The 25,741-nt window shown below is 40.1% G+C and overlaps 7 protein-coding genes across 7 annotated transcripts; 3 read left to right on the top strand and 4 right to left on the bottom strand.

Annotated features, from left to right (window-relative positions):
- Positions 1-1,616: 1,616 nt before the first annotated feature.
- Positions 1,617-3,287, bottom strand: CBG17375 (the record flags this gene model as incomplete). The annotated part of the gene is made up of 5 exons (XM_002643948.1): positions 1,617-1,672; positions 2,143-2,899; positions 3,009-3,107; positions 3,157-3,224; positions 3,272-3,287. 5 exons carry the CDS (start codon positions 3,285-3,287, stop codon positions 1,617-1,619), a joined length of 996 nt encoding a protein of 331 aa, XP_002643994.1.
- Positions 3,288-4,024: 737 nt separating this feature from the next.
- CBG17374 lies at positions 4,025-6,123 on the top strand (the record flags this gene model as incomplete). Its single annotated transcript, XM_045239155.1, has 8 exons — positions 4,025-4,218; positions 4,356-4,648; positions 4,695-4,750; positions 4,805-4,915; positions 5,081-5,518; positions 5,573-5,683; positions 5,727-5,783; positions 5,845-6,123. The coding sequence occupies 8 exons, from the start codon at positions 4,025-4,027 to the stop codon at positions 6,121-6,123; spliced, it is 1,539 nt and encodes a 512-aa protein (XP_045096185.1).
- A 3,537-nt stretch (positions 6,124-9,660) lies between these two features.
- On the top strand, positions 9,661-14,081 carry CBG27530 (the record flags this gene model as incomplete). Its single annotated transcript, XM_045239154.1, has 17 exons — positions 9,661-9,727; positions 9,942-10,022; positions 10,195-10,278; positions 10,440-10,637; positions 10,706-10,804; positions 10,908-10,985; positions 11,032-11,166; positions 11,263-11,328; positions 11,394-11,453; positions 11,498-11,611; positions 11,654-11,836; positions 11,881-12,084; positions 12,129-12,404; positions 12,448-12,689; positions 13,598-13,697; positions 13,744-13,938; positions 14,038-14,081. The coding sequence occupies 17 exons, from the start codon at positions 9,661-9,663 to the stop codon at positions 14,079-14,081; spliced, it is 2,226 nt and encodes a 741-aa protein (XP_045099980.1).
- Positions 14,082-14,778: 697 nt separating this feature from the next.
- CBG17372 lies at positions 14,779-18,751 on the bottom strand (the record flags this gene model as incomplete). The annotated part of the gene is made up of 12 exons (XM_045239153.1): positions 14,779-14,985; positions 15,035-15,214; positions 15,703-15,950; positions 16,100-16,263; positions 16,313-16,454; positions 16,951-16,997; positions 17,041-17,175; positions 17,224-17,327; positions 17,379-17,496; positions 17,548-17,777; positions 18,084-18,236; positions 18,470-18,751. 12 exons carry the CDS (start codon positions 18,749-18,751, stop codon positions 14,779-14,781), a joined length of 2,010 nt encoding a protein of 669 aa, XP_045096184.1.
- Positions 18,752-19,100: 349 nt separating this feature from the next.
- CBG17371 lies at positions 19,101-21,064 on the bottom strand (the record flags this gene model as incomplete). Its single annotated transcript, XM_002643945.1, has 4 exons — positions 19,101-19,343; positions 19,392-19,682; positions 20,798-20,917; positions 20,975-21,064. 4 exons carry the CDS (start codon positions 21,062-21,064, stop codon positions 19,101-19,103), a joined length of 744 nt encoding a protein of 247 aa, XP_002643991.1.
- Positions 21,065-21,885: 821 nt separating this feature from the next.
- Cbr-vhl-1 lies at positions 21,886-23,458 on the top strand (the record flags this gene model as incomplete). Its single annotated transcript, XM_002643944.1, has 3 exons — positions 21,886-22,023; positions 22,071-22,266; positions 23,280-23,458. The coding sequence occupies 3 exons, from the start codon at positions 21,886-21,888 to the stop codon at positions 23,456-23,458; spliced, it is 513 nt and encodes a 170-aa protein (XP_002643990.1).
- A 468-nt stretch (positions 23,459-23,926) lies between these two features.
- CBG17369 lies at positions 23,927-25,529 on the bottom strand (the record flags this gene model as incomplete). Its single annotated transcript, XM_002643943.2, has 4 exons — positions 23,927-24,085; positions 24,434-24,583; positions 25,024-25,215; positions 25,449-25,529. 4 exons carry the CDS (start codon positions 25,527-25,529, stop codon positions 23,927-23,929), a joined length of 582 nt encoding a protein of 193 aa, XP_002643989.2.
- Between the last annotated feature and the right edge of the window lie 212 nt (positions 25,530-25,741).

Below are 25,741 nucleotides of genomic sequence, written 5' to 3'. Positions count from 1 at the left end.
AACGAGGTCACCCGAGCAGCCCTACACCAAATGGTGTGTGACGAAGGAGGCAATGCAGAACACAGCAAACGAACGGATCGTCTCGTCTTTACGTGCATTAGAGTGCTAGAGAGACAACGTGCATTTGGTAAGAGGTCACACTGCGCGGGGCCGCGCGCGGACCGTATTATCTCGGACCACCGAAACGCGCGCGCTCACAGTGGATAGAGTGGAAGAGAGAGTGTGTTGAGTGAGTAGGGTGGAGAGGCAGTGGGGGACCGTTCACAGTGTTGAATGGCCCTCGAGATAACACCTAATAACGGTATGCAATGGGACAATGTGGATAGGTGGGCCCGGAGGAGGATCGATCTTCTGTCACTCACTCAGGTCGTGATGACGTAAGGACGAGACTAGGACTAAGGGAAGGAGATAAGATGTGGATGATGGGAAAATTGGATTAGCGAGCCTCTAATGAAGTTTCTAGAACATCCCAAACTACCTGAAGGCCTAGTCTACCTTGAGAATAAAAAAATTAACCTAGAGAATAAAGAGGAAATTTCGAAATCGACCTCAAGATTTTATATCAAACAAAAAAAATAAGGAAGTGCATGAGGCTTGTTTGCAAATAGAAAAGTTTTGAGCACTGTATTTTTGCATCATTCAATTTCTCATGAATTTTGAAATCCACTATTGGCTAATATCTAAAACCTACTGCTACAGTATTTTCAAATATCTAGAAACGTCCTTCCCGGTGGATCAGCATTTTCAGGATTCTGGAGCTCGGCTGTCAAGTTTCCGATCATTTTCAAATTTTTGGAATGCATAAAGCAGGTCTAGACTTTAAGTTTCGCATTAACATAATTTTCTGGAACTCTTGTTTTCCAGCTATTTGCCGGTTTCTACGGCACTCTTTTTTTGCCATTTTTCGTCTTAGAAACGTGAAAAAAACAGGTCATTTGGAAACATTTGGAAAAAAATGGTCATTTGAAATGATCGAATTTTGACAACCGAGCTCCAGACTACTGAAGCCGGTCAAACCGGCCGAAAATCTTCTGAAAAACAAGTATTTGTATATTTCACTGACCGGTACTGTAAATTGGGAAACTACAGCTACCGAACGACAACAGAACCATCAAAACCAAATGTTGACACATTTTTGAAGAATTTTCAATGAATTCTCGACTCATTAAAAAATCTAGCAGCAAAATACTTACAAAATGAGAAAAATGGCAGTTTCTTGCGTACCATTCGCGAGAATTGATACTCCTTCTCCACGCATTGATAATTATCCACCGCTATTTGCTCTAGCGCAAATTGCGAAGCGAATTCTACAAATATTGACCTTTATTATCGTTTTGCGGGATTTTCTATTTTCTTCTTTCATTTCAAGGAATACAATTTCTTACTGCTTGGCAACATACAGTAATATTCAATAATACAGCAGTTTAATTTGCTTGAAACTTCATATGTTGGTGTAGAACCGATGGATTTGACAAAATGAAACAAAGGAATTTGAAAAAAAAGAGAAAAGTTAGAATTTTCGAGGAGAAGGGGACATCAGAGATCAGAAAATAACTTATAAAACAGAACAAGGTAACAATCGGAGAAGATCCGTAGATGATGGTGCTTGTAGTTGTTTAGCTCATGTCGATTTCTCCAAGGAATACACGTTTGTCGCTGCCAGCGGAGAGCACTGAAAAATATGGATTTGTTGATTTGAAGGTATTAGAAGGTTTAATGTTTATTTTTTCATTTTGTTTTTCAGCCTATGATCTTATTCAACGAATTTTGAGCAAGATTCTGGCGCTTATTTGGCAAATTGCCCAGTTTGGTTGAGTGTGGCAAGGTCTGAGCAAGATTGGCAAAACTGACGAAACTAAAGAATCGAGCGGTCTCATTTCGTCTTGCGGCAAAGTTGGTCATGCTTAGGACAGGCGTAACGCAAGACTACGGTATAATGTGAGCATTCTACAGGTTTTAAGCTTTTTCCCAGCATACTAGCGCCCTTGCTGCCAAAGTGGGGGCACGGCAAGGCAAACCGCCCAAGATTCCCCGTAGAGAGTCAGATTGACAAATTTTGAAGACTAGAAGGTGTAAAACCATCGAATTCACGCATTTAGGTGCCATTCCTGCATAAATTCTCAAATTAAAAAAAAAACTTACAGATTGAGTCGGTTGGATGGAAATCGGTACAGTTGACGCTTCCCATGTGTCCTGGCAGCTTGTACATGATCCTCTTGGTCGCCACATCCCAAACGTACACAAACCGATCCGACGATCCCGCAGTCACAAATCTCTCGCATGGCGACCACGCACACTTCAAAAGATTCTTCTCAAAATTGTGATTGTGTCCTCCGAACATTCCAACGGCACGCGATCCTGGCACAAATGGACGAATATCCCACTGACGGAGAGTGCAGTCCATCGAATTCGAAACAATGAACTTTCCGCTTGGCGACAAGGAAAGTCCAGTGATGGTGTCACGATGTCCGGGAAGTGTGTAGCTGATCTCGTCACGACGCATGTCCCACACCTTGAGCATGTTGTCGATTCCTCCACAGATCACTAGGTCGGTGGTATCGTTGAATGTGACGGCGGTTTGCTGGTAGCGGTTAACATAGGTCTTCACTGGTTGCTTGGTACGGAGATCGTGAACACGGCACGTTCCATCATCACTGGCAGAAGCGATAAGAGTGACTCCACGACGAGAAGGATGGATGGCGTTGACAAAATCGGTATGTGTCTTGAAGTTACGAGCGCAGGCGCCAGTTTCCATGTCCCAGAGACGAATGCTTTTGTCAGTGCCGCAGGAAGCCAACATTCCAGAGTCTGTGGTGAACTTGATGTCCATAATGGCTCCAGAATGCCCTCTGATGGTCGAGAAGTTCTCGCATTCTCCATAGACGTTCCAGAAGAAAATCTACAAAAATTAGAGGTAAACCAATGTTTGTAGATCCTTTTCATTCTTGATGGCTACCTTCTCCACATCTTTTCAGTTTATAAATGAATCAGTCTTCAAAATTACCCACCTTCTGATCGTATCCACTAGTCGCCAAGCATGTTCCATCTGGACTGAACACTCCGGTGTAGATCTCTCCTTCGTGACCTTGCAACAGCATCGTTGGAGCCTGGAATCTCAGATTTTACACTTGAGCCTCACATTTTTCAAAGACTCACCATCAAATTAGAGAATCTCTGCACATTTTGCTGTGGGAAGCCTGATGCGACGAGTTGTTGACCGGTAGCTGGAACCGAACAGTGAATTTAGAGAAAAAAAATCAATAAAACTTACAAGAAACGAGAGCCATTGTCCTGATTGAATGGAGTTGTCAAGATTAGGTTGAAACCGAATTGGGAGGACGATGTGTTTTCGAATAATGCGAGAGAGTGCGCGTTGCGGAGAGAATCAATACATATCTGCGTGCGTGCGCGCGTCACGGTGGTTGCGGACTTTGCGTACCGTACCTCGCGCAGAAAATCGAGAGAGGTATGGTCAATAAACGAAAGAGGTATTGTCAATTAAGATGAAGAGTTACAGTACCGGTCAATAAGAATTATTATTCTTGTCCTGCGACGGTGAACAGTGCGGCCGAAAAATCAATTAAAGGCGAATCTTTTTTCCGGCTCCGCGTCACTTCGAAACCGCGACGTTTTGAAACCGGTCATTTCAAAACTGCGTGACACTTCGAAACGAGTCATTTCGAAACCAGTCGTTTCGAAACTGCTAAATTTTCACGCTGCAATTTTTTTCTTTAATTTTAAGACTGAAAATTTCCAATTTTTAATTTTATTTTTACGTGACCGTGTTTTTTTCGGTTTCGAAATGACTGGTTTCGAAATGACCGGTTTCGAAATGACTGGTTTCGAAGTGTCACGTAGTTTCGAAATGACCGGTTTCGAAGTGTCGCGGTTTCGAAGTGTCGCGGTTTCAAAGTGACGCGGAGCCAATTTTCCAATTATATATTTTTTAATTTTGCTATCCATTTGGATTTCCTCGTATCTTTTTCATTACCATGCAACTTCAAATTTTTTTCCAGATTCAAAAATGTCCGTAATCTTGGACCCCCGAAGTGAAAGCTATAAGAGATTCAAACTGTATGATTACTTCGACGGAGGACTTGATTCAGAGGAAGTTGTGCAAGCGTTGTCTTCCGATTTCCCAGCAATGACCACGCAGGAAGTGGAGGCGTGGTTTGCTCGTTTTAAAGCCGGAAACATGGAGATCGGTGAAAATATTAGGTTGGTGTTTTTTCTAAGTGTCACATTAGAACAAAACCTTTACCCGTTTTGATATGGTCAAAACAACAATATTCATCAAAAAGTTTGTAGCATAATACGCAAACTTTGTTGCTTAATTTACAGTAAAACATTTTCAGCATCAACGTTGAAGGAATCGTCGTCGATCGATCTGTGAGACTCAAGCGAGGACTTGAGAGTGCAGAGCAGGCGGATGGTGAGCCACCGGCAAGAATGAACCCCATTTCTCCAATTGTGCCAAATAGAGAGGTGGATGAAGAGGGCGGTACGCATCAACATCCGAAAGGAAATGGGGATGGAGTCACTAACCAAGCTGTTGCTCAACAACATCAAGCAGCTCCTCACGATGTGCCAGCGGTTGCAGTCAACCAGAATCCCGCCAATCGAGGAATTCTGCAAATTGAAGACTCCAGTACGTCAAGATCAAGGAACAGTAGCTATTCCTCCGCAGCATCCAGTTATTCAACCTGAAATGCTTCCAGTAAACCTGACCGAACAAAGAAAAAAGATCGAGGTAAACATTTATTGATAAATATCAGCTAGTTAATAATGTTGCATCGCGTTTCAGACGGTGGCCGAAAAGTTGGCGGCTTTGGATTCTGGTCCAAAAACCGGTAGCACTCATCTTCGAATTATGGCAGAGCCAGTAAAGCCAATATATGAGAAAAAGTGGTTCACAGTGAGTCATTAAACAATTTTACTGAAAAAGACTGATTTTGCAAAACGGTTGCGGAATAGTTGAGCCACCAACGCCCGAAGTAGATGTTTCTAAATGGACGGTGGGTGAGTGTTTATCACTTTCAGACTCATTTAAGTAAATCGACTACCAAACAGTTTGTTTCAGCCTGAAGAAACAGCCGATTGGGTTGAGCAAAGTTGTCCTCATCGAAAAGATATCAATGCTGAACGGCTTGTGAAAGAAGGGCTCAATGGAACACTTCTTGAAGACTTCGTCATCAAACCAGCTCGCGTTGATCTCATGAAGCTGCTCAATTTGAATTATACTGAGCATTGGTTACTCGCTCGGCAAGCCTCATTCCTTGTGAACCGAAGTAACCGGTTCACCTATCCAGAGAGAGTCAGAGATTATCAACGAGACCTCGAGATTTGGAAAAAACAAAATTCTCAATACAAAGGAGGAGAGGAGGAAAAGGGCGAGAAAGAGATGGAGCACGGAGCTGGTACATTGGAAAGAGGGTTGATGAGAGGAGCTAAAACGAGTGAAGATGATGATTATGAAGGAACTGCAGCTGAAAAAATTGAAAAAAGAAAAAAGTACATGGTAAACATTTAATGCTAGACTTCAGCTGGTAAATAATGTTGCATCGCGTTTCAGGCAAAGGTCGAAAGGTTCATGGCTATAGAATTCGGTTCAAAATACGGAGGCTCTCTTCGTCGAATCATGGCAGAGCCCGTAAGGCCAATATATGAGAAGAAGTTGTTCACAGTGAGTCAAAAAATAATTTTCTTCAAAAATAGTAACTTTGCAGGAAGGTTACGAATTCGAAGAGCCAGAAAGGTACAAAGAAGATGTTTCGGAATGGACGGTAAGTGTTTATTACTCTCAGACTCATTTAAATAAATAGACTACCGAAAGGTTTGTTTCAGCCTGAAGATACAGTCAATTGGATTCATCTAATTTGTCCTCATCGGTGGGATATCGATGAAGAAAGGATTGTGAAAGAAGGACTCAGTGGGAAACTCGTTCAGGAGTTTGTCGCTAGGCCGGCCCGCGTCGCAAAGCTGCTCGATTTGAATTATACAGAGCACATGCTACTGGCTCGGCAAGCCGCTGTCCTTTTGAACCGCAGCAATCGGATGACCTATTCAGAGAGAGTCCGAGATTATTATAGAGACCTTGATATTTGGAAAAAACAAAATTCCTAATAATTGTATAACTTTGTCTATTTCTCGAATGCCCCTCGAATGCCCTCCGCCCAACGTCCCTCAAACGGAAATTTCTTGTCGCTTCCTCTTTTTGTACTTTGTTGAATATTATTTCTTCAAGATTTTTCCATTCTGTTGGAACCCATTTCCAGTTTATCCTTTCTTAACTCATTTTTTTTCAGCTAAATGCTGAAATGCTTCTGTGGTTTTAATAAATACAATTAATTAACATACGAGATTTCTGTCTTTAAAACTTGAGTAGAAGCTTCCACGAAAAATTATCGATTTTTCTCTTCTAGCCAAGTGCTTCGAGAAGTTGAAAACTTGTATTTCGCAATACTGCTTGGAAATTTTCCTGTCTTTACAGGTTGAGTTTAGCTTGGTTCTTTATTAAGGTGTATCGAATAGTTACAACTAGAATCGGTTGATCAGTTGTTATTTTTAGTTTGCAGCGAAATGAGGAAATTATTTACTACTTTTGATAATTTTTTTTTTGAAATTCCCGCTCAAGTCCGTTGAAAAAGTTAGGCCATCACTGTGCCTGTTTCGTTATCGTCAACTCATAAAGGTCCAGAAAGGTCGATATGTTAAATAACCTGAAAGTTTGATGAAAAAGAGTTCTCGGATCAATAAGGAAACATACATAGCATTTTTCACCAGTAATTGAGCCGCGCAACCCTGGTTATTGAGCTGGTGGCCGAATTTTCCAACGTTGGCGGTTGTTCAAAAATAAAAAAAAAGCTTGTTATTGGTGCCATAGAACAGGAACTGGAGTTTTAAAAGTCTGATTAAAATAATTTTACATATAATTCCTAGAAGGAAGATAGTTTTTTTGTCTCTTCCAGCTATGTAATTTGAGGATGTCGTTTGGATTTCGTAATACTATTCATGGTGATTGTAGAGTGATTTTATATAAATCTGTATCAGACCTCAATAACCTGGAAAATATCTTCGGTTACAAGTACCAGTCTTATCGCGCCAATTTATGATTTCATATCAATCTGTATCAGATCTGAATAACCTGGAAAATATCTAAAAAAAAAGAAACCATTAGCCTGTCAAAAATACATTTTCTGTCTGGAAAATATTCTCCGAGGTTGTTATCAGCTTGTTATCATGTTGTTGTTGGAAACCACAAAATAAAAAGCTAACTTCTTTGTGTCAAGAAATGTGTCATTAGTTTTGCGTAATTGCTTAATTTCAATCATATGATTTAACAAATTTTCATATAGCTCTAATAGAAGCCCACCAAAACCGTTAAATTTGATCTCTATTATCTTGATTCCTGTGGAAGCTATAAAAAACTTGTCAACTGATATATTATTTATCATAACATCACAAATATTTAGTCAGTGTTAACATCTTTGATATCTCTCACAGGAACCTAGATAAGTGAGATCAAATCAAACGGGCTCCTATTTAAGAAAGTACGGCATCCCGCCACTTCAATTGTTCAATGGTCCCTCAAAGAATCAATAACCCTATTTTTTTGCACAACTTCCGATGTCCACATTCCTCTATTAATGATAAATGATGATCCGTTATCAATCTACTCTTTCACTCCCCTTCCTTCCTCCCGCCCCTGCTCGGAGCCAATTGTTCTTCTCTCTCAACCCCTTCTCTCTAAACATTTTTTGTCTACGCGAATGGCTCCACGCGGTCGTCGCTTTCGTCGTTCAGCGAGATGAAAATTGGAGGCACTCGATTTCTCCTTTCTTCTTTTTTGGTACACGTCACACAGCCACAGCCGGCGCCGGCGGTTCGCTGGCCCGCCGAGTTCGGTTGTGTGCAGCAACAGCATATCGATCAACTGAACCGTCGTCTGGAAGAGAGACGATAAGAAAGACAGAACAGAGAAATTGGGTGAGGGGGGGGGGTGCGAGAGAGCATGCGAAATCTGTATGGGGTTATTTTTTTCGCGGAGGGGTACGAAGGGCGAAATGAAAACGCACGCACTATAGAAAAAATAGGCCCATCGTGGCACAGAGAAATAGTGCAGCCGACGGCAGAGAGTAGAGAACATTGTGCGAAGAGACGCGGCAATACATATCAGAATAGGAACACGGCGCAAGAGACACACCGTGCCAACTGCATTCATTCTTATTCATTTTTTGACGGATTAATCGAAACAGAAACTTTCTTATTCTTGAAGTTTTTTTTATTCCAATCGAGATACATGTTTCCAAGTAAGTTGGGGGTCGGGGTCATTCCAGGGCAAACAGAAGCATTCAATTAGAAGTGAAGGTATCTCACATCTGTGTGTTGCTTTGTATAGCCGCACTAAAACTGAATTAAATGAATTTTTTTGCCGCAAGTTTGTTGAGATGATAAGATAAGAAACGATTTTTTATTGCGCACTATGGGGGCAACACGCCTTTTTTTTAAATATGAGTTTTGGGGTATTGGAAACAAGAGGAAGGTACATCCATCGTAGTTCTAGAATGTCTGGTTATAGAATGTCCGGTTCTAGAATGTCTGGTTCTAAAATGTCTAGTTCTAGGATGTCCGGTTCTAGAATGTCCGGTTCTGGAATGTCCGGTTCTAGAACATTCGGTTCTAGGTTGTCCGGTTCTCATAAGTTTTGCTCTAGAATGTCAGGTCATGAATAGTCTAGTTCTTGAATGTCTAATTTCAGAATGTCTGGTTATAGAATGACTTGTTCTAGAACCGATGGTTTCAGAATGTCCGGTTCTAGAATGTCTGGTTCCAAAATGTCTAGTTCTAGAATGTCCGGTTCTAGAATGTCTAATTCTAAAATGTCTAGTTCTAGGATGTCCGGTTCTAGAATGTCCGGTTCTGGAATGTCCGGTTCTAGAAAGTTCGGTTCTAGAATGGTCAGTTCTAAAAGGTCCGGTTTTGAGAAGTCTGGTTCAGAATGATAGGTTCTGAGAAGTCTGGTTCTTGAATGTATGCTTCTGGAATATCCAGTTCCAAAACGTCTGGTTCTAGAATGACCGGTTCTAGAATGTCCGGTTCTAAAATGTCCGGTTCTAGAATATTCGATACTAGAATGTCCGGTTGCAGAATGCCCGGTTCTAGAATGTCCGAATTCTAAAATATCAGGCTCCAAAACGTCTTGTTCTCTAATGTATGGTTCTGAAGCGTCTGGTTCTAGAATATCCACTTTTAAAATTTTTGGTTCTAAAAGGGAGGAAGCTGTGCGGGGGGGGGGGGGGGTACTTCCGACATGTCTGGTTTGAAATTGTCTGATTCTAGAATATTCGGTTTTAGAATGCCCGGTTCTAAAATGACCGATTCTAGAATATACGGTTCTAGAACGTCTGGTTCTAGAATTTCTGGTTCCAGAATGTCCAGTTGTCGATTGTCTTGTTCTAGATTGTCCAGTTGTCGAATGTCTTGTTCTAGATTGTCCGGAACCTGATTTCATGTTCTAAAACGTCCGGCTATAGAACGAAATTCGAAAACCAGACTTTCCAGAACCAGAAACTCTAGAACCAGATATTTCAGAGCTCGACATAACCCTTTCTATTGCAACTAAACCTCAACTTCAATTTTCCAGATCATCCAAATAATAATATGACTCTTCTCCAAAACCAAATTCAAATTGACGCCGCTCGAAATCAACAGCAAAAAGCCTGGCAAGGTAAGTTATGTTGTTAATTTGAATACAGTACCTAGTATCTGGTTCTAGAATGTCCGGTTCTTGCAGATCCTGTTCTATAAATTACAGCTCTAGACTGTTTAGTTTGAAAATATTCCTGCTTCCAACAAGAACTTCAAATTTAAACACTCTAGAACCAGAAATTCTCGAGATAATCCTCCAAGTTTTACCTAAAATCCCAACTTTAATTTTATAGATTTTCTAAACAATCTGGCTCATCTCGTAAGTCCGACTCAATTCGGTGCTACTCAAAATCAACAGAAAAATGGCTCACAAGGTGAGTTAGGTTGTCAATTTGTATATAATTTCTAAAAACTGGTTCTCGAATGTCAGATTCTAAAATGTCTGGTTATAGAAAGTACATATAATTGGACATTCTAGAACCAGAAATTCTAGCAATTGACATAATCTTTCACGTTTTAACTTAAACCTAAGCTTCGGTTTTCCAGGTTATCTGTCTAATCAAATAAGTCAGCTCCGAGACCAATTCCAAGTTGGTACCGCTCAAGGCCACCAACAAAATACTTGGCAAGGTAAATTATGTTTTCAATTTCAAGATAATATCAAAAAAGAAAAAAAAAGAAATGTTGAGTCAGATTGGTTTTTCAAATTATTTGCATAACCACGTCATAATTTGGACTCGGAAACGTTGATTAATTTTTCGAACCTGTCAGCAAGTAGATTTTAATTTCAGCAATTCTGCACACGCAACGAGTTCAACAACTTCAAGGATTTGCACCACAGCAGACTCTTCAAGCAGTTATTGCTCAGCAGCAACATTTTGCTCAACAACAACAACATGTTCAGCAGCAGAATCTTGTTGAGCAACTTGTGCAGCAAAAAGTCAATCAGCTGGATCAACTTGCACAGCAGCAGCAACAACAACAGCCAGGTAATTATCAGCATAACAATTTTTCGAAATTAAACACAGTCTGACTTGACTATAACTTTTATTTTCAGCCCAGTTGGAATGGCCTAATCTCGACCCGGTTGTACAAAAGAAATTTCAGGAGATGATATTAAAAATGATGACACCTGAACAACTCCAAAGAGTTATTGGTGAGATATAAGATTATATCTGAAGGGATATAAGATCCCGAAAGCTCTCATTCAGATAACCATAATGTTCATAGGACTCGCAGAGCTATAGCTACAATTTCAGCACAACTACATCTCATTCTTCAAAGACTACAAATGGACATGGCTCCTCCAGATCTGTTATATGGAATGAATAATGGAGGTGAGACAAGGAACTTTGTATTGTGAACCTATATTTCGATGCTCAGGTCTTCAAGTTCCCCATATGCAACTTCAATTTGGAGTTCATCGTGCACAGTCCATTGATCATCAACCGCAGGTACCACAACTCATGGTCCAACAACCGATGGTCCCACAACCAATTGCATATGATTTTCTTACAGGTAAGCTACAAATATTATGGAATGAAAAATATACTGGTCTTTTTGGATCTCAAAACTTCTGCCTACTCGAAAATTATAAATTTTTTGATGTTTCAGCTCAACAAAAACAACTGCATCAAATCCAACTTGCGAACGCTGAGCAGCAACAGCGGCATCTTCAAAGTAAGGCTTGAAACAATCCTCTGAATCCTAAATTCTGAAAAAAGATTAAACTTTCCTTGTTACAGATCAAGCTCTCGAAGCACAGATGATTGCGGAAATGCAGATTGGGCAACAAAATCGACCAGGTAAAAAAGAGAGTAGTGGTTTCCCAATTTCTGACATTTTCTAGAAGTGAATCATCAGATGCAAGAATTTGACCGTCCCCAGCTGACTCCCCAATCATCCCCATCTCAATCCCCTCAAATGCGAGTTCAGACACCACGACAAGATATCCAGAGACCAGGTTAGAAGAAGAAAGAGCTTTTATTTTACATATTTGTTCCAGAAGACCTTGAAAATGAAGTGGTTGGATACGTAAAAAACGAAGTGGTTGACGACGATCAAATTGACGGAGACGTAGAAATGGGCGTGAAAGATGATGTAGAGGTAGAAGCAAATCCAGAAGTTCTTCTTGGTGAGGCTCCAGAGCAAGCACCGGTTCTCGACGCCCTTCCGGAGCTTGACCTAGGTAGTAATAAAAAATAAGCTATAAATAATGCAAATAAATTTCAGGAGGATTCGTTGATCTCCAGAACATGCCAACGACGTCGAGTTTTGCTATGAATTTCGATCTTCTTCAGGGTATAAGAGAAATTAATCTTGGAGCATCTTCCGGCTCTTCTGGGAATGTTAGCCCAGGCTCTGAAGCTCCGATGAACCAAGTTTTCGCTTTGCCCCTTCACCCGGCTCAGGGTTTCCTTCCATTCATTCCGCAGAGTATGTTTTCTCAAACATTTTGTTCATTGAACATTATATTCCAGACCAGCAGCCAAGTGTCTTCGGGAAAGCCAATCCCAATTTCTCAAGACAGAACATCAATGTGTTGCATAATCCGCTAAGAAATATCACGGAATATCGAAAGAAGAAGCCTTCGAAACGTGAAGTATTCCTCCAGATGGGTTTGAACATTAATATGATTCCTGGTAAAGCAACAGAGACGTTCTGCTCCGAAGAGAACAAAACGGTGACGGCGGAACTATTGTATTTATTCAAGGAGCACTTTCATATTTATCATGAATTCATAACTCTGGTGATAGGTATGATTAGCTAAAAAAATCGAATCTCATTTACATTATTCAGAAGTGCCGTCAGGGACGTTGTCAAAGATCTACGATTGCGGGAAAAACCGGCGCATTCAAACGCTTTCTGCGTATCACGAGGCGATTCTAGACCAACATCTCCACGCTTTACTCAATTTTTGTTATCAATTATTATTCTGCCCTGGAGCAGTTCCATTTATGGTGCATGTTGGGCGTCCTACCAGCTTCCGACACCGTTATCAATTGGATCCGAAATGCTACAAAAGCACGGGACAGAAAAGAGTAAGTTTCAAAAATGGATAACCTTTCAAATTTACAAAAGCGGCCAATAAGATTCACAAAAACGTATTTTTCGGTAGATTTTTTGTCATTTTCAGATGTCTCGATCTTGCCTGTTAAAATTCCGAAATCTTTAAAATTTTCGGAGGATCTAAAACAGACCTAGATTGAAAAAAATGTGTTCACAAAATTTTATGAACATTCCTAGTTTTTCAGACGTTTTCCAATTTTTAAAGGCACCCGTTTTCTCACGTTCTCAGTATCAAAATAACCACAAAGATGAGTTCTTCAACAACCGGCAAGTAGTTGAACAGCTAGGAATGTTCAAAAATTTTGTGAATGCAAAGTTTTCATTCTATGTGTATTTTAGACACTATAAACTTTAGACACTATAAAATTTTAGACACTATAAAATTCTGGCTTCAAATTTTAGACACTATAAAAAATTTTAGACACTATAAAATTTTCAAAGTAATTTAAAACTTGACAGCCAAGCTTCAGACTCCTGAAAAGGATCGAAATGACCGAAAATCAATTGAAAAATACGTTTTCGTGTATTTTACTGTACCTAATAATCCACATTTTCAGTCTGACAGTTTCCTGAACCAGTTTTACTCAATGATGGATCATATCAAGATAGAAGTGGACAAAATTCATCTTTCTCAAAAGTACGGAGTGAATTATTGATTTTTCATCTCTTTTTCTCCTTGTCTCATTAATTCTGGTGTTTTTGGGTACTCTTCTTCCGATTTCATTCAATTTGTCGATGAACATTTTTTCGAAATAAAACATTTTCCCAGCGAGAATTAACTTTGTTTTATTATTGATGGAGGTTCAATGCTTGGCCCTATACCGATACTTTCAATTTTTAATTACTTAATTTTGCATATTTGTTTTTAGAAATTACAGAGGATGGTCCAACCACCGATGGTCCCACAGGAGATGGTCCCACAGGCGATGTTCCAGCAACCGATGGAGCCACAGGCAATGGTCCCACAATGAATAATGAAGGTGAGACCAGAAACTTTGTATTGTGAACCAATATTTCGATTCTGAGGTCATCAAATGCCCCACATGCAACCACAACTTGGTGCTCATCGTCCACAATTTATTGTCCATCAACCGCCCGTTCAACAAATGATGGTTCAAGAACCGATGGTCCCACAACCGATTTTCCAAGCACCGCTTGTCCAACAATTGATAGCTCAACTAGAGACTCTCCAACCAGCGATTGAATATGATAGTCTGTTGGGTAAGCTCATTATTATGGGAATACGAATGGATTGGTGTCCTTCGATCCCAGAACTTCTGCGAACTTTCAAACAAATATTTCAACATTTTGATTTTCCAGCTCAACAAAAGGAAGCGTCACGCAATCCAACGTCCAAACACTGACCTGCAAATACATTTTCTTCAAAGTAAGATTTGAAACAACCGAGGCCGTTAGAGGGTGCCCTTTAATTAAGAGGTACTGAATATCAGAGTGTTTACGCTAGCTTATTTCGGTTGAACATGAAGCACCGATTGCACAGATGAGGCTACACCTACAACAGCAACTAGGTACGAAAAAGAAATTTACAGTTTTTCTGAACCGAATCTGTTTTCGATCTATGGTTATTTGGAAAATAAATTTTTCCATCTTTTTTAGGATTCACTCACTATGAAAAGCGGTAAAAAATTTTTGCAGATTACGAGGATACACGGGCATGCACAGATACAACAGGCCACAACAGCAACATCAACAAGGTAAAAAAAGAAAAATTATATTTCTCAATTTCCGACGTTTTCCAGAAGTGATTCGCCTTGTCCGAGGTTTTGAACATTTTCACTCCTCAAGCAACCCCAGCTCATTTCCCGGAAGTGCGAGCACAGGCACCGCCACAATAGATTGATGACTCGGGTGAAAAGAAGAATGAGTTTCAAAATGTCATTTTTGTTTCATAATAAATCGTTTTCTGGGAAGTAATTTTTTTCGAAAAAAATCAATTTTATCTTATATCGACAATGGTTTCGTTGTGCCACACCCAATTCAGATACTTTTAATGAATAAGTAGCAACTTTTGTAAATTTTTTCAAAAAATTACAGAGAAAATTACAGAGGATCATAATCACCACTAGCCACCGTGTCATCCGCAGGACCCAGAAAATCTTCTAGAAGGGATTGTGATGTCTTCTCAACGGCCTTCTTCTTCGAAACTTTCTTGGTCTTCTTGGTCAATTTCTCCTCTTGCTCTTCTTCATCTTCAGCTTTAGCCTTTTTGGTGGTTTTCTTCACTTTCTTCTTCTTCGATACCTTTTCCTAAAAACAAGAAGTTATACTGCAAGATAAGTCATAATCTGAAACTCACAATTTTCTCTGGCTCTGGCTCATCCTCGGGAAGGTCATCTATAAAGGAAGGCGTTTCAGTCCGCTTCGGAGCTTTTTCCTCCACTACCGGCGGCGAGAATATATCTACCGTCTTCTTTGGTGGAGGTTGGGGAAGTTCCACACCGAACTCTTCGTCGCTGCTATTGTGTTTTTCAAAGTTCTGGAAAAAATTAAATTTCTAAAAAGTTACTGGTTTCTTATAAACACCACTAGAGAAAAATCTATTATGAATTAACAACCAAGTCTTCGATAAAAACTACCGTATTCCCTTTCGACGCCCGCCCAAACCGGGAAATCTGAACTCAATTATTCCGGTTCTATTGAGAAATACCAAAATTTTGTCCACAGATAAACTTTTGGTAATGTCAAAATTTTTTCTGTTGACCAAATTTCGATATGGTTTACGTGAATTGAGATAATTGAGCTCAAAGTTTACAACTCAAATGGGCTTTTATTGAAGGAAATACGGTAGATGACTTTGGTCCAGTTTGTGACCGAGTAGCTGAAGCGGAAGCAATTCAGAACTTCTGATAGTTTTACTATAAGTTCAACAAGGGCTAGACTAGCCACCTTTTACATTTTTCGCACTACCAAATTTGAAAGAGAAATTTATATCCCTCAAAATTGACAATTTTCAAAAAATCTCACCATAGAAGTCGACTTTGGAGAATGATCTTCTGATCCTAACCACGCATCCAAATCATCTGATGTCATCGCCACTGTCACTGGAGATGTCACAAAATCTGGAGGTGTTTCTCGCATGGGACTTTCATAACAACTCTGAAAATTCTGTTCTTTGATGTCTGATTGTTCTCCAAGCACCTCAGATTCTTCAATCGCTGGCGGTTCTTTGACCGGTGAATCCACATCGTCTTCGTGTACCTTCACGTGATACGCTGGAAAATTAATGAGTGGGGGTTTTGTTTTGTTTTTGGTTTTTCCAAACAAGATGCTTATTCCAATTAGTTAGTAGTATAATCATTCTTATGTGCTAAATCACCTTCACGAATACTTTTTTCATTTTTTTGCTAGAGCTATTACCTACCGATGGGGGTTTCAGTTTCTCTCTCGGTCGTCTCGGGGACTGTCAACTTTTTCAAATTCAACTGGACTTGTCGCTGTTCTCCAATCTTTGCCATCTTTGCCAATAAATCGTCATCAACGGAGAAATCTTCTTCAAACTTATAAACCATATTGTTCTCGGTCTCGCTAAAAACGATGAAAAGTATTATCAAATTTTATGGTTTTTAATAATTACCTATCGCTTTCGTTATGCTTGGGTCTGACGGCTCCGTTTTGCTTCGGTTCTTGTTTTTCACCAAGGAAACTGTTGATACCGTCTTCGTCTCCGATAAATTCGAACGAATTTTTGAGAGTTGGGTCAGAAGCAGAATTGGTGTCTGAAAAAGTATATAATTATGAGACTTGCAAACGTGGTTGATGCAACGCTATCGGAAATAAGGCCGCAGCAGGATGAATCCAAATAGCCATTTTATAGTCAATCTTTAAATAGCCAATCTTTTCATTTTTGACAAACTCCACTAGTTCTCATACGGCTTGTCGGTCTTTGGATTGACGGCTGCGCTTTCAACTAAAAAGGCCGTGGCCTCGCTGTGCCTTAGACCGGCGGCCGCCACTTTTGACAGTATTGTTGAGACGAGAGCCCTGGTGATTTGATCACGCAAATTTAATCGATTTGAAGTTTGATAAAACAGACGTTTAATCATTGGACAACCCTCTTGGAAATCAATATTCGTTTGAAGGAACATGATGAGTTGGTCCAAGGGACGGTTTCGTTTACTACAATCTCTGTACGGTCCGGTTTGCGGCAGGCCGCGGCACTGTTTCTCACAGCCTTGCTTTCTACTCAAGTACACATCAAAATAAAATTCTTACTACTAGCTCCTCCTGAGTGTTCTAACGATGTTCTCGGGATCGCCGGTCTGAAATCAATTTTCACATTGTATTCACCAACTTTTTTCTTACGGTGTTAATCGTTGCCCTGGAATTGGCTGCCCTCCACCCATGACTCTTCCTGACGTCTGAACCGCACCTTGTCTTGCAGACACGCTATTTTTATCCGCGTACTCTCTTCGCTTCTGATTCACCATTTCGATAAAACTGAAATAACAACTTTTGAACTTTATGCGTAAATAGAAATCGACTCACGTGTCATAGTCAGCTTCTGGTGTCTCTTGATAGCAGTCTAGCTCATGATAGCTAGACACGATTTCTGATTTATTGGTCTCGATTTGACGTAAGAGTGATTCACGCTGAAATGTCAAAAATTAGAAGGTTATATGAGTTCAAAAGTGTTTCTTTACCTGAAGACAAAGGAAAGGGATGTTGAAAAAATGATGGACAAATTTTAGCCCAAATGCGTATCTCATGGAGGCTGGAGCAAATCGAGCTCGTGGAGATCCATCCGGTGAAGGATGACTACTGTAATACAATTATTTTCATAAATATATTTTTGAGTTGTTGCCAACAAACCTATTGAAAAGTTCCACAAATGTTGAGCATTGCAAATCAGTGACCTGTCGATGATGTCCCATATCTCGTCGATTGGCGAGGACAAGTACAGGAATCTTATTGGGAACTTTCACAATCTCTTTTTGAACATATTCCCAGGTCCATGTTTTTGTAATATCAAAAACAAAAATCACACCATTGGTTCCTTTGTAAACGTCGACAAATCGTGCATCGCAAGCGGTGTCTTCGTACTGCAAAAAAATAATTTTCAATTTTTTTTACACTCTAGGCTGTCATCAAAACAATTTTCATCATTTCTTCTCAAATTTACTGAATATGCAGCCGGTTGTTTTCAAAAATATAAAGAAATAGGAGTGTTGACTAGATTCTTTTTGAGTTCCGGACCATTTTTACGTCATTTAAGCACTATTTCGGCAAGGTGAAGTAATTTTTGGCATCGTTAAGGCAAGCCAAACTGTGTTGTTTATGCTTTCAGAACACTTCCGAAATATTTTTGAACCTTTTTTTTCCAATAAAAAAAATTCAAAATTACTAACATCAAGACCACCATCACTTTTATCTACTCCGTTATTTGCCAACTTCAATTTATCATCCCGGACTCGCTTCTTTGTCGATTGGTCCACGATATCCCATACGTCAACTTTGACAACATCATCTGTGGCTCGATAGTTCCAATTGATGTTGGCGACCTGCAATTAACGTATTGTACTTCTTTTATGTGTTTTTTATGCATTTTATACACCGATTAACTCTTCTATTTGATATCTACTCATATTTTCATAGCTCGTTTCCTTTCATTTATGAGCTTTACGTGCGCTTTCGCATATTCTATTTTTGGACATGCTAATGAGCCTTGGCGATTGACACCATTATGAGTGTTCCCGCTATATAACATGTGCATAAAAGAGCAAAAATCACAAACTTGAATCTCTTCAGTTGCCACGTACTCCTCTTGAAACGAGAGTCCTTGGAGACGTTTCCACAAACATGTTTTCCCGACATTTCGGTCTCCGCGGATCACAATTTTCACTGGAAAAAGACACAAATCACATTTTAATGGGGGAAAAAACGGACAGTTGTACTGCACTCCTCTCGCGAATTTTCTTTGCAGCTCAGCATCAACACGCTGCACTCCAGATGGCATAACCGTTGGTTTCTGATCATCCTTGTCGCCTCCTAGCTTTTTTCGAATCGCCGAGAACATCTGAAAAATGTTATTAGAATAAGATTTTGGAGAAAGAAAACAATAATAGTATAGAGTCTTGACGTAAACAAGCGAGGGGCATTTGTTATTGATCAAAGATAAGATAGTTTTATTATTATTATTATTCATTATCAGCAAGACCCATCTGATGGGTAAAGTGGGCAAGGAAAACATTTGGGAAGAAGTGAAACTACACAGGGAACGTCTAGAGAAATTAAAGCCGGTATTGTATTTTAAAACTGCGGAAGGGGAAGTGAATTAAAGCCGGGTACTTTTAAAAAGACAAATTATACAAAAAAAACCATACAAAATTATTTAGAAGAATAGATTAGATACCATAGAACGACCACTAATCATCGTCCTCTTCCACTGGATGCACTGGCTTGAATGCAATCATTTTCACCGAGAACAACCCTTTTGGGAATCCAGTCTGAACGGCTTTATGAGCCAACTGCAAGCCAGCATCCTTTGCGATTTGGAGCAACGAAGCTTCTGGACGTGTCCAACATCCATCCGACTCGTGATACACCGTCTTGCCACCTTGTGACACGCTCTCCTTGACCACAATTGTTCCGTCTGGCGCGAGACCTTTCTAAAAAACGAATTCATACTTGATTCATACTTGATTCTGTTCACTCACAATACACCGCTGCAAGAAGCTTGTCAGATCTTGGTCAGTGAGCTGTCCAGACACCCATTGGATCCAAATGACGTCGTACTTTCTCTCTGGTGGCTCGAAGGTTTGCAGTCCTTCTACGAACTTCTCGCCGATGCCATCGTCGGTTCCGATATAAGCGGCACTGGTGGCCACTAGTTCTTCAATGAGATCCACAAGATCCACTGAGTCAAATAATGGCATCAGGACGTTTTTCGTCACTCGTCCGATGCCAGCTCCACAGTCCAACGCCGCGAGAGTTTTCGTCATGATACCCTGAAAAAATTGGATGTGAATTGAGAAGTTTTTGAAGATAAGGATTAATAAACTTTGATTACTGCTTCATAACTCTACCAGTTTCATCAATCAAGGCAACCCTGGAACACCACTGATTAGCTCTTATTGTTATTTCACCTTGAACATACTGTACCGATCAATAAAATTAAAAAAAACGTGTTTTTCAATTGATTTTCTTTAATTTTTACCATTTTCAGTAGTCTGGAACTCGGCTGTCAAGGTTCAGAATCGAAGGGTACATCGAAAAGGGGTATATCGAGGGTTCATCGAGTTCTTAGGGTACATTGGTTCCAAGGGTACATGGGATCTTAAACTGTAAGGCGCTTTAGCCTAAGCCTATGATTTTTTTTAAATATTGATTTATTTTTTTGTCCGCCTACATGTACCGAAAAATCCAATGTACCCTTGTAACCAATGTACCCTAAGAACTCGATGTTCGATGTACCCTTGGATACTGGCCCGGCTGTCAAGCACCTGTCTTTTTAGGTTTTCAGTATAAAAACAGACCAAAAAGGATGTCTTTCAGAAATTGGCGAATTGCTGAAAAACTAGAAATTTTTGACAAAGTCTCTGAACGCAAAATGTTTAATCTACGACTGTTTTACACCTTCCAAATGTTCAAAGTGCTTGGAAACTTAACATCCGGGCTCCAGACTCCTGAAATTGATTAAAATTTTAATCATAATCTAGTTTTTCAGACTAGTTTTCTGCTTTTTAGAAAACTGTCAGGGGTTTTCTATTCATGAACTATTTCCCTTGATACATATTTGTAAGAAAATCGGAAGTGAGGAGAGCTTCTTTCCATTTCAATCGAAAACAGAAGTTATAAACCAATTCATAAACTGTTTTCGTTTTTGATATTGTTTGCAGTTGAATATTTCAACATATACAATAAAGCATATTTCAACATATACAATAAAGCCATCTTCACACCAAGTTTCTTTTCAATGCACTTTTTATTATAAATTTTTCTCTCGATTAGCTTAATTTTTTACAGTTTTTTGGATAAATTGCATTCGATTTAATTTTAGCAAAGTTGATCTTTCAGTTTCTCTACATTCTACATTTTTCTATACAAAATCGTAAAAACTCACATTTTTCTTCAACGCGTTCAAGAAGTTTGTTGATCCCTGCACATCCGGACCATGCAGCATTGCCAATCCGCCGAGCATGCCATCCTCGTCCTGTGAACACCGCGACCAGAACGTTTCGGCCTTTAATTGCTCCGTGTCCGTTTGGTGTTAATTCCCCAAAAGAGAGAATAAACCAACCTTCTCGTACACCTTATGCGGATTGTCAATGCTCGACGAAACCGCACTCGGAGCTTCGCAGCAGTCACCGGATTCCGTCCGTCGTCGCATTCCTGTAATGAATATGTTATGAGGTATTGACAAAGGAGATCAATATAAGAGGAAGCGGGAGAAAAATGTGTGTCAGGAAGAAAAGTGTGTTCTACGGAGAGCACGCCGTGAAGGCAAAGAAGTGGTGGTGGGGAGGGCCTCGAATGAATGGAAAAAGAGTAGAAGGGAAGGCCCCATTTTCTGTGCCCCTCGTGGCCAGAGAAGGGACTCTTTTCTCCTCTTATATGCCTCGCTGCGCTCACCGTTTTTTTTTTTCATTTTGTGTGGAGTGTTGGCGGGGCAGTTCCACGATGGAGGGTGATCACTGTCAGAACATCTGTGGAATATGTTAATGAAGCACTAACAAAAGAGAACTTTTGAATTGCAACGCATGTTTTGCATGCAAAAGTCAGGAAATGGAAAAAATGAGAAAGAAAAAAAGAAAAAAAAAACTCAACCCAATGATAAAAAGGAGCTTGGCACATGCACAGAAGGCAAAAGAAATGAGGAAAATAAAACCTTAGAAGGAAAAAGACGAGATTGATGGATCCCATCTGTTCATCAGATTAGAAATCTTTCCTCTCTGTATCCTTGACCTCTTTATGCAGTAACAAAAGTGCTGAGAGGATAGGGATGGCCGCGAATAGGGGAAGATAACCGAGTGTTATTGGGTTTATGTGTGTGTATGTGTGTGCGTAGTCTTTTTACTCTGCGTCTCTCGGCGAGAGAAAAAAAGGAAGATTATTGATCGCTCGAGTTTTCTTTTTCTGAAGAAGTGCTCAAATTCTTTTTTTTGTATATTTTTGAAAAACACAAATCCAAAAACTAATTTCAGATCTCAAATGAGTGCCCAACCAGTTGACGACGATGGCAAACTGTTCCCAGACGTTGGCTCTAACACCCAAGATACCGTAGAGATTCGTGTTCGTTTCGTCAACAGATGTCCATATCCAGTCGATGTGTTCTGGTTGAATCGAAATGTAGGTTTTAATCTCTTCTAAAACTTTTTTTATACAAAAAATTGCAGAAACAACCAACGAAATACGGGACGCTTGGTCAGAAACAGTACTTGGACATCAAAACGTACCGGAATCATCCATGGGTGGCCCGACGGACGTTCGATGGGTGCAAGGTGTTGGTGAACAAGAAATTCATATTTTGGCCGGAGCCAACAGCGCATAAGAACATTATCGTCAGGACGTTCTGCGAAATCACGGCTAGAGGTGAGTAATTTTATTTAAAAAAAAGATCTTTATGGTGACAATATGTGGTGCTTGATAATCTTTAAAGGTTGACAGATAAATTAGAACACTGATCTTGATATAAAGCTACACAGCCAGGCCAGTAGCGTTGTTCTGTTCATGACCCGATACAAAGCTTGAAATTCTGGCCAAACAACAAATCTAACGCAGTCAACGAGCTAGAAAAATAGTAATTTCGAGGATTTTGAAGGACTAAAAAAGCGGCGGTGCCGCGATAATTGGCTGAAAAATTCTGGCCAGAAGTGGACGGGTTTGGCTTTTGGGCGGATATCGGCCAGATTCTGCTCGGTACTTGCCCAAAGAGAATTAGCGTCTAGTAAGAATTCCGACCCATAGTTACCTGTTTTTTCTCAACTGCGTTTATACAATCTGCAAATTATCATTCTGGGAGTCTGATCCACTTTTCTATCAACATCCTGTGTTTGGCACGTCTCTAAAGGGTCGATCAGAAGATGAAGAAACATGAAGTGAACATCAAGTCTTAACAATTAATAAAAAACATTATTGAAGCATCGAGAGTGTTGTCATAACTCCTTCGGATTTTCTCCTCCTATTGCGAGAGCTCATTGATAGTGTCCAAAATATTCTTCAGCGTGTAGTTGAGAACAATTTTGTGATATTTAACTTACCTCCACCAGATTAGGCAGTGAAGAGACTGAAAATTAGAAATATTAAATATTAGAGTGCGATGAAAAATTCTGTCCAGCTTCATGAAAACTTAAGGGAAGCGAGACGGCAAAAAATTTGGGGGACAGTTTAATGGACGAAATCGCGGCGCGCTTATGTAGGCCATCGGTCGGCAGGCGTCTTCGCGCCCCCGTAGCTCAGCCGGTAGCGGCGCTGTACCCCTGAGCTGCCTCTCATGAGTTCAACTCCTCATGGGGGTTCTCTAGGCAAAATATCAGAAAACTTTTCTTTTGGTGTCTGGCCCCCTTTAAAACATGTTTTAAAAATTCAAAAAACAAATCTTTCAGTCCAATCCCTTCGCGAAATGGCCAGTCGATCATTCCTCAAACAAGATCCGAAACATGTCGACGAGCAACTCAGCAGTCTACCACGAGACGTTCAATTCGAAGTTAAGGACTTGCTAGCCGAGAAGCGAGAGTACAACGAATTCAACTGCCGAGACTTTCAGCCTCCTCCACAAGCATAATGAGGTTAAAATCATGTATATATCAACTTTCCTGTCGTGTATATAGTTGTGACCCGAGTATCTCTGAGCGAATCACCTGCTGGCCTCAGATTGAGTCTACCTTGTTCGCATATAGTATTCTTTAGGTATCCCGAGCTTTTCTATCCTGATAGGTTTTCCATTCATTCCTTTTTCCAACGGACCCTCCTCCTAGAACAACGATGCACTTTCTTTTAGGCTAATATTATTTTTTCCCGATTTCAGACACCTTCTCCTTTTCGTCATTTCTTCTTCCCAGTCATTCTTGTCATTTAAAAAACTATTTCATCACAAAATATATACATTTATTTCGATTTTTAAATTACATACTACATGGATTTAACATCCCTATGAGACATGAGTATCGGGTTCTTCTAACCGGTGATAGCACAAAATATTATACAGATTCGTTTGGAAAGAGTGACTCGGATGGAACGATAGAGGACAATCTCAGTTGCCAAGCAGTGTGTTCATGATGATGTAGATGATGATGAAAAAGGCAATGGCGACGTAGTTGTAGTATTCCTTGTGACGCATCTCGCCAATCTTCTTGTTCAAGTCGTTGTTGAGCCGCTCCAAATCCGTGCATCGCTGGCGAAGCTGTTCGTTCTGACACAAAAATAATTTAGAGGGCACAGCTAGACAAGTCAATCCTTTTTTGCTTTTAGGTGAAACTGAAAAGCGCCTTCTCCACCGTCGGTTTGTAACTTCTGGTCAGAAGCGAAAGAAGCTTTGTTTTTGAACGGATTTTGGCCAGGTTCTGGGTCGGAACTTGCCCAAAAACGGCTATATAGCGGGCCGTGGTCACATTTTTATCAGTAAATTGAACATTACTAGATCGGAACCTTTGCAAAAGTTTGTCAACAGTTGAACGGCTATAGTAGAGGTTTTTTTCAGAATCTGACCAATTTCCGACCAGAAGTGACTCGAGTTAGTCTCGAAAAGAGTAAAACTCACTGAAGCATCGAGTGTGTTGTCATAAGCCCTTCGGACTTCCTCCTCCTCCTGCGATAGCTCATTGATGCTGTCCAGAATGTTTTTCAGCGTGTAGTTGAGTACGATTTTGTGATATTGAACCTTCTTTCGGCAGATTGGGCAGTGAAGAGACTGCAAATTGGGGATACTAATTATATTGGGCCCGCTGAAAAGGTCAAGCAAGAAATGAAAATGTCTTTTAAAAATTTAGAGCTAGTTTTGAACAGATAATCGATTTTTTATTAGTTTTGACCGATTCGTAGCTCACAAATTTGTGTTTTCAGTAAGAACAGCTCTTGGATTGTATCTTTTGAACGGAAGCTTTAAAGGCTTTGGACAAATCGTGACCTGATTCTGGTCAGAAGTTGCTCATTAACAGCTATCTAGCACACCACTGCCAGTTTTTCTGCTTTCAGCCTTGAATTGCAGGCTTAGAGGCTTATATAGCTTTGAAGAACAATTTAAAATAAAAGGAGGCTGGCTTAGACGCTTTAAAATAACCATATTGAACTAAGCGAGCCTCCAATACTAGCTTTTCCTCCCACTAATACTTCTTGAGCTTGAGAACTCACCAAACGACCATTCGGATTCGGAACATCATCACGCTCCTCTTGAATAACTCCTTCGATACATTGCTGACAGAATGAGTGGCCACAGGTCAGTGTACGTGGAACTCCCGTGTAGATATTGAAGCAAACAGCGCATCGCAAAGTCTCCACATTGATAACGCAAACGTCCGAGAGATCAACAGAGTTCAGGAGTCGCTGGAATACAAAGTTTATTCAAAAATGAAATTCAAGTCGGATTATGAAGTCAAAAACTAAACTGATTGTGTTCTTCTGTTTTTGGTTGTTTTGTTTTGCACATTTTGAGTTTTCTACTTGTGGATATAGAGAGCTGATAATAGAATGAACCTGATTTCAGGCTTTATTCAAAGTTTCACATTTTTCACTTTGGTTTTAATAATCAACATTTAGATAATTAAAAATGTACTCACCCTCTTTTCTTCCTTCTTCGCATCTTTGGGAATTAATCGTTTCAGGAAACCGAACATATTCTGTTTTGCAGTTTTCTTCATAGAAGAAACTCCTGAAACCAATAGCGAAAAATCAATGAAACGGGAGTAGAGAAAGAGAGCTTAAGGAAACAAAGTGGAAGAGGAAACTTTTGCAATTCGGTCTCTCGTCCGCGTGTGTGCGCGCGCACGTACTTGCGATTATGTTGGAGGAGGAACACAGAGAGAGACCAAGGAGGAGGAAAACAAAGAGAAGAGCGTTTGATAGAGAGAAA

This window comes from Caenorhabditis briggsae, assembly GCF_000004555.2.
Source record: "Caenorhabditis briggsae complete genome, chrX, whole genome shotgun sequence".
NCBI lineage: Eukaryota > Metazoa > Nematoda > Chromadorea > Rhabditida > Rhabditidae > Caenorhabditis > Caenorhabditis briggsae.
The sequence above is the reverse complement of the archived record's forward strand: the minus strand, read 5'-3'. Positions and strand labels throughout refer to the sequence as shown.